At 39.1% G+C, this 16,122-nt stretch overlaps 1 protein-coding gene across 1 annotated transcript in view; it reads left to right on the forward strand.

Moving 5' to 3' along the window:
• LOC148873267 (protein FAR1-RELATED SEQUENCE 8-like) overlaps positions 1-16,122 on the forward strand; it is a 51,010-nt gene that overhangs the window by 13,377 nt on the left and 21,511 nt on the right. The window contains exon 3 of the mRNA XM_088966856.1: positions 13,896-14,457. Within this exon, the coding sequence (XP_088822982.1) occupies positions 13,900-14,457 (558 nt within the window). The 5' untranslated portion in view covers positions 13,896-13,899. The remainder of the gene's footprint in view (positions 1-13,895; positions 14,458-16,122) is intronic.

The following is a 16,122-nucleotide window of genomic DNA, read 5'->3' on the forward strand; positions in this document are numbered from 1 at the left end:
GACTCTTTTCCACCACCTGTTGGAGAAGGTCTTGACCGATCTTGGGACCCGCTGTGGATTAGAACCCTTCACTTTGATTTTTACTGCTTGAAGAGAAGACAAATTCACTGCTACAAGCGACCCTCCACAAAGTACTGCCATTTGGGAGAAAATCTCCTGCTTCCATAGATTGAACAGAAGCCCAACCATCTTTATTTGAATAGACTCCACTTCCTCCCTCTCAAACTCGTTGCAGGAAGGGTTCCAGTTCTGCAACAAGGCCCAACCCTCTCGTGTCTGTGACCAAAATCCAAGATGGCTGCCTTCTTCTCAAACAGGAACAAGAAGGAAGGGTTCCAGTTCTGCAACAAGGCCCAACCCTCTCGTGTCTGTGACCAAAATCCAAGATGGCTGCCTTCTTCTCAAACAGGAACAAGAATGCTTGTTCTATCACCAGAAGTGTCTTCATGACATCAACTAAGGCCCCGTTTGGCGCGTCTTTTCACGCGGGCTGTCGGCTTTTTAGAAGCCCGGCAGCCTGCATTTTGGTCTTTTCCCGTTTAGTTGGGAAAAGATCTAGCCGCCGAAAGCCACAGTCCCGAAAAGACGCGGTAAGCCTATTTCAGGCTATTTTCGGGAAGCTCCAAATGGAGTTTTTTGCCTTTTTTTCAACTCATCTTCGTGCGGAAAGACGCACGGACAGATGTGCCTTAACCAAACGGTCTTCAAGCTGTTAAGATGTTGATGCAAAAGCTCACATCGTCTTTTGACTGTCAGAGCTTCTAGAAGATCTTTCAAAAAAGACTTGCCAAATGGCCCCTAAAACTCCTTTCCAGTCTACCACTTCCTCTTCGAATCTTATCACCTTTCTTTTTTCCCAGTCTTCCAAAGTTCCATCTAATACCAATTTTGGACACAACGGCTCCACTTACACCTTTGATCTTTTCTTTCTCCTCCTCTCCAGTCTGTGAGATTGCTAGGCTCTTATCTGCTGTGATTTCTTGTGCTGACGTTTCCGGTACTTGGGTAGGGATGCTTGTTGTTCTTTCCAATCCCCACCTCCTTCGCTCAAAATCATCTAGAGCTCCTGCAACTATAATCCAACCTTGCTTCTTTTTCACTTCTGGTATACAAATCACTTGCTTCTTTCCATTTCCAAATGCCTCAGTTAGCTGAATGAAGGTACCCCTGTTATTACTTTTCTTCTCAACCAAGAATCTTTTCTTACCACAAGCCAACTCTCCTTTCCATCCAGGCTTTGTGATCGCAAGGATTGTACCATCAAGGAAACCTTTGAACCAGCAAATCACCTCCCTCCCCAAAACTACTAAAGCTCTCTTATCTTCTCTGGTTTTCATCGCTGAACCTTCACTGATTTCTTCCAGAAGAAATCTTTTCTTTTCCACAACCATTATCTTCCTCCACTTTGTCGCCGGCAGGAACCTTTCCTTCTTCGTCATGGTCCCAAGTCTCTCAACCATCCAGATTCCAGAAGAAACCAATAGTGTATCAAAATAAACAAACTACTCTAGAACCTTTAAACATACATCTGCTATGTGTGCATGGCGTATCTCAAGCCAGATAGGGTCATGATCCTCCAAAAGAACCTCCTTTTTCTCTGGGGGACCACCTATTTTGCTTGGAACCTATATTATGTGTGTATTACATGTTAATAACATAACAAAAGCTGTGGAAAGACAAAACCTATATTATGTGTGTATTACATGTTAATATGTCAACTTTTCTTAAAAGGAACAGTTTAAATTTTCTTGAAATAGGTGGGTAAGGATGATAGATACAAGAGTATAAGATGCATCAATATTGCATCCTAGTCGGTGAATAACCACAAAATTATAGAAATCCTTAAACCTTTATAATGATGATTAAGGAAAAAGCTATCTTTGCATCTTGTTCCACAGTGTTCCACAGTTGCTGGTAGGAGGAGAGGCTTGCTCTCCACTGCTAACTACTTTACAGTTCCCTTCTTTCCACGCATTTCTGAGTGAAGGGAAGTGGGTATAACATCTAAGCATCTAACCATGCTTACATGGGCTGTTGCCATTCTAACCATGAAGAAGGTCCATTAAACTATTATGTAGGGGTGAGGGTCCCGTTGGGTTCATTTGTAAGGTGTGGTTTTGGCTAGGTTGGGTTGTTTATAGTCATTAGGTCTGCAGTATTTGGTGGTAATGAGGAGGTTGTATGCTAATGTTTTGTGGTGTCTGTGATACTTGTCTTTTATGTTTTGGCCCCTTCTGTTGTAAGATATGGCCTTCCTCTTGTTGCTGGCCTAGTTGGAAATTGGAATGGCCTTACTCTTCTAAGATGTGGCCTTCCTCAGGTGCTTTTGTTATTTTTTCAGTAAGCTCTCTGGCTCCCATGAAAAAGTTAGTTTCCCTGGGTATCACTTACCCCTAGGTGGGTAAGTAGGAAAGTTTATAAAACATAATGGGACAAGTTTGTCCATTCTAACATTAACTTTTTATGGGTAAAAAAGTCATTATATAACTTACCAAGGAACCAAAAGAACACGGGTAAGTGAATTTACCTAGATAAATGTTTCCTGTCTAGGTAAGTGCACTTAGCCAGGTAAGTGGCCTTTTGGAAAATGAATGGGGCCTAAGTGTTTGGAATTTATTTTGTGTAAAAGAAAGAAATTGGAATTCTTATTATTTTTTACTTTAAGTCAATATGGGATTTCGGTCTTACATTCTAATTTTATTTCTGGAGTTTGCAGTCCTAGAGCTATGGTAGTCACTCTATTTCCTTTTTTTTTACGAGTAATAATGAAATTTTATTAATTCAGAAACTGATTTAGATTTATAATCTCGTATAACCCTGGAGGCCTGGCGCCCCCCAAGTGGAGGGTGGACGAAGCTGAATTTTGATGGAAGTAGCTTTGGCAATCCTGGTCCTTCCGGAATTGGTGGAGCGCTTAGAGATGAGAATGTGAATATATGTGGTTTGTATTCAGGACCTATTGATCAAGGTGACTCAGTGAGAGCTGAATTTATGGCTGCTGTTGTTGGAGTGCAAAAAGCAAAGGATATGGGAATTGCAAGGCTGATTGTTGAAGTGGACTAAAAAATAATCATTGGCTGGTTGAAAAAAAGGAGAAGGGGTTCTATGCAATTCAGAAATGATTTCAGAAGATTCAAGATGATATCAAGAAATATGCAAATCCATGTAAGATGGGTTAGGAGGTCTGCTAATGGGTTGGCGGATGGATTAGCTAAGCAAGGAATTCATAGGCAACATTTGTTTTGGGCTCAATGTTAATTGTGTGTGGGGACTTTTGATGTATAGGGTCTTTGCCCTAACAACTTCTTGTTGTACCCTTTTACTCTTTAATCTTAATAAAAAATTCTTGAGTTGCTGATCAAGAAAAAAAATCTTGTACAACAACCCTTGGAATGGCTCAAGCTGCAGCCTCTCCTAACAGATTGCCAAGAAACTAGGAAAAGAGTACAGAAATCACAGCTGAGCCCCAAACAATTCCTCCCTATTTGCCCCTTGTTTGGCTAATACATCAACCAAAGCATTTGCTGATTTCCCCACCCATTGAATAGAAACTGACATATTCCTTGTCAGCCATTTAATCTTCTTAATTTCGTTCTTATAGCACCAAACAACATCCTCAGGGTTCTTCAACCAGCCCATCACCACCTTGGAGCCCTCTTTAATAATTAGTTGTTCTACCCCCAATTGGTTTGCAAATTGCACCCCTTGTACAACAGCTAGTAATTATGCAGAATCTCTGAATCCCAAAGGACCCAACTACAGATGAACAACCTATCCAAGCTCATTTCTCAGGAACCCCCATTTTAGATGGCCCTGGATTGCCCAAACTGCTCCCATTGAAATTCAGCTTCAATGAGCCTTCAGGCAGGGGAAACCACCTTTTACTATCCTATTCTTGATGGAAGAGCACCTCGCTACTACTGACCAATTTCTCCAAAAGTCATTAAATGAGAACTGATGGAAAATTTCCAATGTCTTCAACCAGTGTATTGCCCTATTCAACACACAGTCCTTCAATTCCTAGCTGCTCATTTCCTTCTCTTGAAAGATTCTAGCATTCCTTTCTTCCCATGACATCCAAATCAAGGCTGCTCGAGCACATCTAGACATTAATCTTCTTCTTTTTATAGTTCAACTGAAAGTAGAATGGTCAAAGATCAAGCACACTTTTTCTGGCAAGCTCCAACTACACCCAAACAAAGAGAGTAGCCAAGTATCCAAGCTGCAAGGTGCCAACCAGCTGGTTGGTAAGGTCTCTTGTTGGTCGTAGTGGAGACTTGGGATCGAATCCCACCTGCACAAATCAAAAGAGAGTAGCCAAGCTCATAAGTTTGCAGTGAACGGACAAGATTGGAGTAAATGGTAACAATCCTCCCCATGATCTCTACAGAGGGTACACCAGTTGGGAGAAATGTGAAGAAAGGGTCTTCTCTTCTGTAAGTTATCTAAAGTGTTTACTTTCCCATAGTACACTTCCCAACAAAAAAGCCATAATCTTTGGGGGTACCAGCCTGCACCAAATTTCCTTTGAGGAAAAAAGTTGTAGAATAGAAGACTGAGACATGGACTTAAAGAAAGAGACGCAAGTAAAGGTCCCTTTGGGCCTAGGATCTCACACCCTTTTGTTTGGATTGGAAGGATGCAATCAAAGCTGATTAAGGAGGCAAAGAAAATTAGATAGAGAGTCAATTTCAGCATCCCTTAACCACCCCTTAAGAAACCCAAAATCCCAATTTGGAGCCAAGAGTGTTCTTGAGGGTGAGACAAAATTTGAGACCACCTCTTTTTTATACAATAAAATGGAGAACAACAAGGGGAAAAAGTCCTTTAAAGGGGTATTTTTCTACCCAAATATCCTTTCAAAACCAGATAGAGTTACCTGAACAAACTTCGTACCTGACAAACTTGAGAAACTAAGGAAGAGTTTTGTAGATGGCCTTCCAAGGTGTCACTAGATTAGCCTGCCTTGAAACCTGCGTCCCACCCATTCTTTGAGATGCCATGAATGCTGCCCACCACTTCATGCCAAAACTTCTCGCTCTCCAACGGCCAATGCCATAGCCATTTCCCCAACAATGCTAGATTTTTTTTGAACCACCCTCCCTATCCTCAAACCCCCTACTCTTTGTTTCTACACACAATTTCCCACTTAATCAAATGATCATTTTCCCTTGTCCCGGTTTCCAAGGGAAGTCTCTCATTAACTTCTCTAGCTTACTAGCTTCCCTAGGTGGTATCCTAAAGATAGATAGAAAGTAAGTGGGTAAGTTTGCCAATGTAGCTCTTATTAATGTGATCCTACCACCCAAAGAAATGCACTTCTTTTTCCACGAAGCTATTCTCTTCTCAAACTTTTCTAAATTGGAGTCCAGAACCTACTCTCCCTAGGATTTGCCCCTAACAGAAGCCTTAAATAAGACAAAGGCCAAGATGAGAAGGAACACTCAAGACACTTAGCAATAGCCTCAACCTCCCTATCCTCCAAATTTATTTTCAGACTAGAGATTCTTTCAAAACCTTTGATTAACTCTTCCAAATTTGCTACCTTCTCACTAATATCCCCTTCACAAAATATCATCAAATCATTTGCAAACTGAAGATGGGTGACTGGGATCTGGTTCCTCTCTACTCCCAACCCTGGTGATATTTTCCCCATCGGCCTTAGCCATAAAGTTCTGCTCAAATAATGCCCAAGAATATTTTGAGTAGAATATTGCATCCTATTTTTTGGAGTAGAAGATAATTCACCATTCATCTTGTGCTTATACCATTGAGTAGAATGAAAGGTGTAGTTGAATGAAGGGGTGTCCTCTTTTTCTTTTAATAAATTTTTGATTTACCTTAAAAAAAAAAAGCCTTTGAGCAGAATGGTATTGCTAAGAGGAAGAATGGACACATTCTTGAAGTGGTTAGGAATATGATGCTTAATAGTTCTTGTTCATGTCTTGGGTGATAAAGTTCTTATTTCTATCTATCTTATTAATCACATGCATTCCCGTATTCTTGGTTTTAGGACCCCTTTTCATCTTTTATATCCTTATCTTGATGGTGAGATTTTTCAGTTCTTCTAAGGTCTCTTAATTGCTCTTGTTATGTATATATTCTTGGCTCCCATAGATCTAAACTTAATCTTAAAGAAGTTAAATGTGTATTCTTGCATTTTGCATCTACTCAAAAAGGATATTGCCAATATGATCCTATTACTGGCTAAAATTTGTTTCCATAGGTGTGTCCTTTGCTGAATTCTTTATTTTTCTCATGCTTTTGGTGAGGGAGAGAAGCGGAGAAGGATAGCGTATTTGATCCTTCATTTGTTCCACTTCTCCAATTCCTTGTTTTTCCCAGGATATGCCAGTCCCTTGTAATCCGTTTTTGTCAAGTCTGAGTCTCCATAAGCAGTTCTAGCTCTATCAATGGTGAACAGAGGTTGTTGCACCCTCAAACATACCCTTAATTAGGTCTAGATACGTATTTGGTACTTATTTTTTTTTCCAAAACCCACCATATTATTTTTTAGGAGCTCTATCGTATGCTTCTTCAGATCAATGAATACCATGTGAAGGTCATAGTTATTGTAACTCTGGATATTGCCTTTGCTTTAATTATAGGCACCATGATGCCCTTTCTCAATTCTTTTTTTAATAAGGATTTATTAATGATTAGTAAAGAAAGTTTTTTTTTATTTTTTATTTTTATTTATTTTTTATTTTTATCAATATGATCAATAGAGAAAGTTTCACAGTAGAGACTTCCCAAACAGAGGCATGAGATGTAGCCTCAATTGCAAAAACAGAATTCATTTGAGCCCAAAATAAATGATTCTTATGCACTCCTTGCTTAGCTAAAAAATCTGCTATCCCATTAGTTGATCTCCTTTCCCATTGAACTCTAATTGTCATATTTATAGTCAGCCATTTAAATCTTTTCATAGCTTCCCTATAGGACTAAATTACAGTCTTTGGTTCCTTAAACTACCCAATTATCAAATTTGGATCACCTTCCATTAGCAATCTCTCAGAGTTCAGCTCTCTTGCAATCTGTACCCTGTGTAATGTTGCTCGAAATTCCACATTTACAGAATCCTCCACACCGTCTGCTATCCCATTAGTTAATCTCCTTTCCCATTGAACTCTAATTGTCATATTTATAGTCAGCCATTTAAATCTTTTCATAGCTTCCCTATAGGACCAAATTACAGTCTTTGGTTCCTTAAACTACCCAATTATCAATTTTGGATCACCTTCTATTAGCAATCTCTCAGAGTTCAGCTCTCTAGCAATCTGTACCCTGTGTAATATTGCTCGAAATTCCACATTTACAGAATCCTCCACACCGATAGGACCAGAGAATAAATCAAGAATATGACCTTTTGTGTTCCTAAAGACTCCCCCAATTCCAGATGACCCAGGATTACCTAGCTCATTTCCATCAAATTTTAATTTGATAAAACTTTCTTCAAGGGGCCTGCAAACTGCAATAGGCTTGTCCTTAAAATAATAGAGCTTTTTGCTACCAGTTCCCGATTCCTCCAAATTTCGTCAAAGGAAAAGTGTGAAAATAAGTCCAAATCTTTAGCCCAATGTATAGCTTGTTAACTATGCATTCCCAAACAACAATGTCATTCCTTTCTCTCCTCCCAAATTGTCTAAGCCAATGTAGTCCTGGCACATCACAACAAGACTTTACCTTTCTCTTAGGCCGACTAAAAGGTTGTAGGTCAAATAGACTATCAATCAGCAGAGGCACAGTTCACCTGCATCAAAATAGACCAAAAAGCTTTTTTCAAAAGCCTACCTTAAAAAGGTAGGAGATTAGTAAGTGGTAGCAACTTTCTCCGTTAGCTTTGTAGAGGATGAATCAGTCTGGAGAAATACTAGGTGTAGTTCTTCTATTTCTTCTATTTTCCAAATTATCCTAAGTATTTAGTTTCCCAAGAAAGACTTCCCAGCAAAGCTCCCACCTTGGGAGGGATGGGTTTGGACCAAATTTCATTGCTATGGAAAGACTGAGGGGTAGCTGGGTAGGGACAGAGCACAAAGTAGAGAAAAAAGAAGCATAGGAGAACAAACCCTGAGGGTGAGGAGTCCAAACTTGATTGTCTAGTTTAGAAGGATTTCCAAAAAAAAAAAAAAAAAAAAAAAAAAAAAAAAAAAAGAAAGGAACAAACCTTTGGATGATGTTTATTTTTTTAACACATAGAGGGTGTACATGGAAGGAAAAAAGTCCTTAAAGGCGGGGTTACCAATCCAAATATCTTCCCAAGAAAGAACCTTATCTCTAGTACACACATCATACTTGATAAGGTTTAGAACTTCAAGAAGAATTCCATTTATAACCTTTCAAGGAGAATTCAAAGTAGCCTGCCAGGATACACTAGCATCCCAACCATTACTTGCTCGTCCATGAATACTTCCTACAACCTCATGCTAGAGCCTCTCCCTCTCCAATGGTCATCTCCATGACCATTTACCTAACAAATCTATATTCTTTTCCCCAATATCACCTATGCTCAAAATCCCCTGTTTCTTACTTTGCACACCATTTCCTACCTAACTAGATGATCCTTTCTTCCTTCACTAAGCTCCTGCAAGAAATCCCTAATAATCTTCTCTAACTTCAGCACCTCCTTTTGTGGCCTCCTAAAGATTGAGAGCTAGTAAACTGGCAGATTTGCTGAGGTAGGCTTTATGAAAGTATTTCGACCCCCAAAAGAAACATAGTTTCTCTTCCAAACCGCCAATTTCTTAGCACAATTTTCTGCAACTGGGCTCCAAAACCTTCCTTTCCATGGGTTATTTCCTAGGGGCATACCTAAGTATTTTATTGGCCAACTAGTGGGTAAGACAACCTAAGGAACCCACTACTTTAATCAGCTTCACCTCATCCAAATTTATCCCAGCCACACAACTCTTTTCAAAATTAACCTTAAACTTAGAGAGATGTTCAAACAACTATACCACCCACTTCAGATTCCATGCCTTCTAAGGTCCCCATCCTCACAAAAAATGATTGTATGATCCGCAAACTGCAAATGTGTTACAACAATACCATTTCTATCGATGCTCCAGCCTTGAAAGAGATCCAACCTATTGGCTCTCAAGATAAGTCTATTGAATATATCAGCTACCAAGGTAAACAAGAAGGGAGAGAGGAGATCCCCTTGCCTTAACCCTCGGGTAGCTGGAAAGAAATCCCTGACCACTCCATTGATCCAAATCAAGTAATGACAAATTTTCAGACAACCTTCAATCCAGCTACACCGCCTTTCCCCAAATCCACAATTTCATAAGAATTTCTGATATAAAAGACCAATCAACCATGTCATAGGCTTTCTTCAAGTTCAGCTTACATATAAAGCCTTTCTTTCTCCTTCTCTTGAAATCCTCCACACTCTCATTTGCTATTAAGATTTGAACTTTGAAAGAGCTCGGATATAGAAATAATGGGTGCTTTTGTAACATTTTTCTTTATCTTACTGAAATGTTTAATTATCCATAATGGGTCTACCTCTCCCATTCATTTTTGTATTTCTACTTAAATGCCATTAAGTCGTATTGCCTTCCTTCCATCTTATTTAAAGGCTCTTTTACTTTTGGAAACTCTAATTTTATAAAAGTACTAATTATTTCTAGTTATATCTGATCTCTTTCATGGTTCGCACCCTTTATATGTTCTTCATTTAGTATATATATATATATATATATATATTTATATTTTTTTTAAATAGCCACTTTCTTTTATTGATTTCCTTATCTTTTACCAAGACTCTTTGATCTTCCTCTTTGATGCATCTAACATGATCCATATCTTTATTTTTCGTTCATCTTTTCATGTTTATAAATTCCATTTCCCCTCCCTTTTTTATTGGAAACGGTAACTTCATTAAATGACTTTAAAATAACTTTCCAAATTTAAGTACAGCTGTCAACCCCTAAGTAGGTGTTGAGCCCCAGTTATCTTTCTTACAAAACTGCCCAGAACATACTCTCCCTCACAGTCCCTTGTTTAGCCAACGTGTCAGCTAAACCATTAGCTGATCTCCTTGTCCATTTGAAGCATGCACCGATCTCCCTTGTTGTATTGTGGATTTCCCTTATGGGCTGTCTATAAATCCAGGCTCCCAACTTACCAGATTGCAGCCACTCGATCAACAATTTAGAGTCTCCCTCAATCTTAATTTGGTGTAACCCCAATTGTTTTGCATATCTTACACCTTGAAGCAAGGCCATCACCTCCACTCTCAATGAGTCCCCCATTCCATTTTCTCCCTTTTTGTAACATGTGTAGTGATGCAAAGACATTTTTACCTTTTTTCCTTTAAGTTATGTTGATCCTAATAAAATAATGAGACACTGCCACTCACATCTTTAAGTTATTACCTTTCCATTTCTTCTATGGTTCCAAGACTGTTATCATGGTATCCGAGCTAAGAATCTAATAGATTCATCTTGTTTCCAGTATATTCTCTCTCTTTTATCTCTCGTTTGTGGGTCTGAAAAGGGGAGTCGGATCTGCATCACTTGTGGACTGATCGAAGGTAACAATTCTTTTTTTTGTTTGATAGATCAAAGGTAACAGTTTTCATTTCTTTATTTTTCTTTCGGGTCTGGACGTGAAAATGGTGATGCAGAAGGGCTATTTTTGTAAGGTATCTGCTTTCTCTCATCAGTGGAAGGTGTATACCTAATTTGTTGAGGGTTGGGAGTTGTAGGGGTATCCCTATGTGGTCAATTGTAGGTCAGCTGTGTCTGCATCAATTCTGGGTGATTTATGTGACTAGATCTGTGCACATACTCTAGAAGAACTTGTTTTCTCTTCTCCCACTGGTTGACAAAGTTGAAATTTTGTGCTAGGTGCTAGCTTATGTCTCACGAGATCAGAAAACATTGAAGTGCTCTCAGTTTAAAATCTCATAGACAAACCTGAGATAGTAGTGTAACAAGGCTTGACAGGTCTGTAATATCCTTTCTTAGCCTGATAGCGATTCTTTCAGAGTTATTTGTGCATTTCTAAAGATGTACAGAGATATGGATTCCTGCTTTTTCATTCCCAGAAGATGTTCTACCTCAGTCTTGGGTGTGCTTGTGTGTGGACCAGTGGTTTGTATTGACTGAACTGACCCTTGTAGTGATCATGGTAACTGATGATTCAGCGACTTCTGGTATCATTGGAACACAATTTAATGGTAGTCAGTGCAAATAACATGTTTTTTCCTATCTCTGTCATGCCTGTGGATGGTCTAAACTATCTGGAATGGGCTAAAGGTAAGTTGTTTGTTGGAGGGAGGGAAATGCTTGAGCATCTAATTTGAAGGGTTGTAGAACCCTAGGAAAGTGGTCCTACACATGACAGGTGGGAACAAGAGAACTGTGTGATCATGTGCTGGCTTTTATCCTCAATGCAGCCATCTATTAGGAAGAGCTTTATGTCAGCTGATACCATACCACAAAGTTGATATGGGACGAAGCAAAGGCCACCCATTCAAAACAGAGACACCATACTAGTGGTGTGTATCAGTTACTGGTTAAGTTTTCAGCTTATAAGCAGGGGTACAAAACACTCTCTACCTATTTTTCTGCCCCACTGTCAATTTATTTATTGGGGATGTGAGAATGCAAGGGCCTTGAAGAATCTTGTTTCACAACAGTGGGTTTTTTCTTTCTTTGCAGGCCCCAACTCAATACATGAACCTATTAGAGTTAAAATATTGGGAAGCAAGGAATTACCCAGTCCACAGGAGGTGTATGCATTGGTTCACTTCAGTCTAAGGTGAGTACGAGGAATGTGATGAATCCTCCTGAGGGGGAACCAGTTGCCCTTGTGGCTAGAGGTGTGAGTACGAAGGTAGAGCAGACGGAGAAGACTGAAGAAGATAAAAAGGAAGTTATGGTGTACTTATTGTGTGGGATCGGGACATGCTAAGGAGAGCTATTGGGACTTAGTAGGGAAGCCTATGAAGTACTGAAAGAAGCTGGGGAAGAAGGTTAGCTCAGCCAATGTTGCAGCTATCGCATCTGTTCATGATGATCAACTCACTACTATGTCTACTTAGAGTCAATCAACTGGTTTCATACCTAGGGATGATGTTCTTTGTTCCATGTGTGATCAACTGTAGTAGTATAGTAGGGCTCTTTTTTTTTTTTTTTGATAAATGATTGAAATAGTATAGTACGACTCTTCATCAGTTGGATCATGGATGGAACCAGCAATTCATGGTTTTCGAACAAGCAAACCCCCTTCCCCCTATTTTGAACACACCAATTTTTAATATTTTAGCCTAGGAGATATGGTTTGCTGATGTAAGCATGGAATGGCAATTGTATGGTGTGTCTCACACATCATTAAAGCTCCAATCATTATTTTTTACTCAATAATGTCCATATGATTGGAAGTAATGAAAATACATGTAAACATGAGTCAACAATTTTTTTTTGAAGATAAATAAAAAGAAATTCATTAATCTTAAAAAAAGGAGTACAATGAGGTGATGGGAGATCACCATACAAAAGTAAAAGAAACTTTCAACTCAACAGGTTACAATACAACAAAAATAAAAACATTATCCCCTCCAGTCCAACTCCACGGATGACCAAAAATCTGCCTCAAATATTCTCTAGAAGCCTCTATGAATTCTGGAAGAATCAAAATTCAATCCAGTATTCTTTTGCCAATGAGGGTGGAGGTGGTTCTCTCAGGGCAGAGGTCTTTAGCTGTTTTGGAAGGGGTAAGAAGAGCAAAAGAACTAAATATACAAAATCTAATCAATGAAGGTGACTCCAAGGTAGTTATCGGCTGGCTGGATAAATAAGAGAATAGACTTTGGGAATACACAAATGAAAGAAAAGGAATTCAAGTAGTTGTCAAGGGGTATGGTCATAAGGCTTCAGTGGGTTAAAAGGAGTCTAACTCCTTTGCTGATGCCTTAGCTAAACACGGGGTGGGAAGGGTTCATTCATTGTAGGCATGCCTGTAAATCTTTGACTGTATCTTAACTATCCTTGGGGAGGGCTAAGAGAGTTAATCCTTCTCTTGGATGCCGTATTTTTTATTTTATTTTATTTTAATTAATGAAATTCTGGTTATTGGTAAAAAGAAAAGATTCTTCTATTCCTCTCCTTCCAAATTTCTGAACAAAATTGCAAGAGGCACACAGGGCCACACTATTTTAGCTTTCTTACTTCCAACTAGAACTGGCCAGCAACCAAATATTACTTCTAGGATTCCATCTGTACATTGGACTAGTAGATGTATGACACTTTTCTGATTCCTCTGCAGCTCCACACAAATAGCACCTGATAACTAACTGCACTAACTGTAATCCTCTTCTTTCAAGTGATCTTGAGTTAAAATGCTCACATAGTGTAGTTCAAAAAATGAACCACAAATAGAACAACATCTTTTGTATTGTCTGGCTCAGAAGAATGCATTATCATTTTCTAAAAAAGAAATTGGTACTTGTTTTAGAACTATGAACCTGACACCCTGATAATATATGAGTTGATTTTTTTTTTTTGATGAATAATATCTGAGTTGATTTTTAGTCCAGTTAATCTCTTAGGCATGCCTCATTCAATGGTGGGTTCTCTTGAAACTTGAGGCAGTTGGTATGTTATTGGTGCCCCATATCAGTAAACCGGTCCTCAAGATTTTGCCAATACTAACTCTGTTAATGATTAGAAAATTTTGAAAAATTTAGACTTCTGAATTCTACCCTCCATCGATAAAAAACCCAAGTACTGTAATTCCAGTAACCATTAGCTCCAAGCATCTTTTTTTCTTTCAGAGATAGACCTGTTTAATGTGAATGTTGCTTCTGCAATCTGCATTTAGTTATTTTTCATTGTTTGAATCAATCAAGACGATGTATGAAGAATGGCTTCTGTAATTATATGCAGGAGTATGATGGAGAGCATCTTTGGTCAAGGACTTGATTCAGAAGAAAGCAATAGGGATTTGCAAGTTGAAGCCTTCAACGAACATCAAACAACAGATGGTGACCTCTCAAAAAATGTTGATTTATGTATAGGTGGCAATGACAAGTTTCAAGAACAATCAGTTGAAACAATACCTGCCAATGCAGATGCCTTAGAACCATATGTTGGTATGGAGTTTAAATCAAGAGATGAGGCTAGGGAATTTTATGTTGCCTATGGAAGGCGGACAGGTTTCACTGTTCGCATTCATCATAATCGGCGTTCACGACTAAATAATGCTGTCATTGGTCAAGATTTTGTTTGCTCAAAAGAGGGCTTTCGTGCAAAGAAATATGTATACAGAAAAGATAGAATTCTTCCTCCACCACCTGTAACTAGGGAAGGATGTAATGCAATGTTAAGGCTAGCTCTAAGAGATGGAGTGAAGTGGGTTGTTACCAAATTTGTAAAGGAGCATAGTCACAAGTTAATGAGTCCTAGTAAAGTTCCATGGCGGCGATCAGAAAGGATTTTAATCAGTGAGGTATGTTTAAGGTCAATAATCTTTTAGCGTGTTACATTGCATCAATTATTAGGTACTTGCAACAATAATAGTAATAATGTAATGCTGATGATGATTATATCTTTTATTTCATTATCATTGTTAACATTTATTATTCTCGGGGTTATTCTTATTGTTGTTGTTATCTTGTGCAATAAGTTTCTCTAGGGAGGGATTTTTGTGCCTGCATGAAATTGGGTTGTTACTAGAGAAATAAGAGGAAGAGAAAGGAGAGAGAGACATGATTGAGGGAGAGGTCTCTTCCATGTACAAACTCCAAGAGTTGTAGAAAACTTGAAACTGGTAGTGAATCTCTTTGAGAGGGTCTCCAACTTTAGGATTAATTGGAATAAAAGTGTTTTATTTGAAGTTAATGTGCATGAAGATTTGTTGGGAGATATGGCAAATATTTTAGGCTGAGAGAAAGGCAATTGGTTGATCAAGTACCTAGAGCTTCCACTTGGTGACAACCCCTAAATCTTTGAATTTTTGGAACCCAGTGGTGGAAAGGTTTGGGAAGAGGAAGAAATTAAAAAAAAAAAAAGTTTTGAGAAGAGGCTTTCTGGCTGGAAGTGGATAACTCTGATCAAGTCTACTTTAGTGAACCAACCTGTCTATTTTATGTCAGTTTTTAGGATGCCCCAAGTTATCGTGAGAAAGTTGGAAAAGATCATGAGAGATTTTTTGTGGGAGCCCGGGGAAGTAATGAAAGATCACTTGATTAGGTGGGAAGAAGGTGTCGAAGTTGAAGGTAGGAGGGTTGAGGATTGGGAATATTAGATTGAAAAATTGGGCTTTATTGAGTAAATGGCTTTGGAAGTTCCCGAGGGAGAGTGATGGACTTTGGTACAAAGTGATAGTAAGCATCCATGGGTTGTCAAACAATGGATGGGATGTTGGTTATCTCCATAGAGCTTCCTTGGAAAGCCATCCATGACTGTCTTCCTGCCTTCCTCAATCACATCAGGTATGACTTGGTCTCGGGTCAAAAGCTTAGGTTTTGGGAAGACGTCTGGGTTCGGGAAACCCCCTTATTGGAGGTCTTCCCTTCTCTTATGCAATTTCCAACTTTAAAGGCAGGCCGGTGGCTGCCTTACGTTACTCCTCTCCCTCTCCTTCCCCTTTTTTTCCCAATAAAGGAAATCTGGTGTCCTCCCATTCCCCCTAGAGTGGGTGCCTTATGTTGGGAAGTGTTTTATGGTTGCATTAATACTTGTGATAAGCTTCAAAGAAAAAGGCCAAACTGGTGCTTGTCCCCCAATTTGTGCAGCTTGTGCAAGGTTAATGGTGAGATTGCCTTTCATCTTTTAATCTCCAGTCCATTTGTTGGCTTTATTTGGGAGTGGTTTGCCTCACTTTTTGGTTGCAAGTGGCTCTCTCTTGTTAGCTTGGAAGGGCTGTTTTCCCCTTCTGTTTGCAGGTGTGCTACTAAAAGAGGTAGATTGATGTGGAAATGTACAAGGGCGGCAGTTGTTTGGACAATCTGGAGGAAAGAAACTCTAGATTTTTTGGGGAAAAGGAGATAACTAAGGAAGCATTGATTGAGGCCATAACCCTTCAAGTGGCTCATTGGGTTCAGACCTTGAGCTTGTTCTCAGATTTTCAGATTGATGATTTCTTCAGGGATTGGGGGATTATAATTGTTTC

Source organism: Nelumbo lutea, chromosome 1 (assembly GCF_056320005.1).
Source record: "Nelumbo lutea isolate HS-2025 chromosome 1, American lotus-T2T, whole genome shotgun sequence".
Lineage (NCBI taxonomy): Eukaryota > Viridiplantae > Streptophyta > Magnoliopsida > Proteales > Nelumbonaceae > Nelumbo > Nelumbo lutea.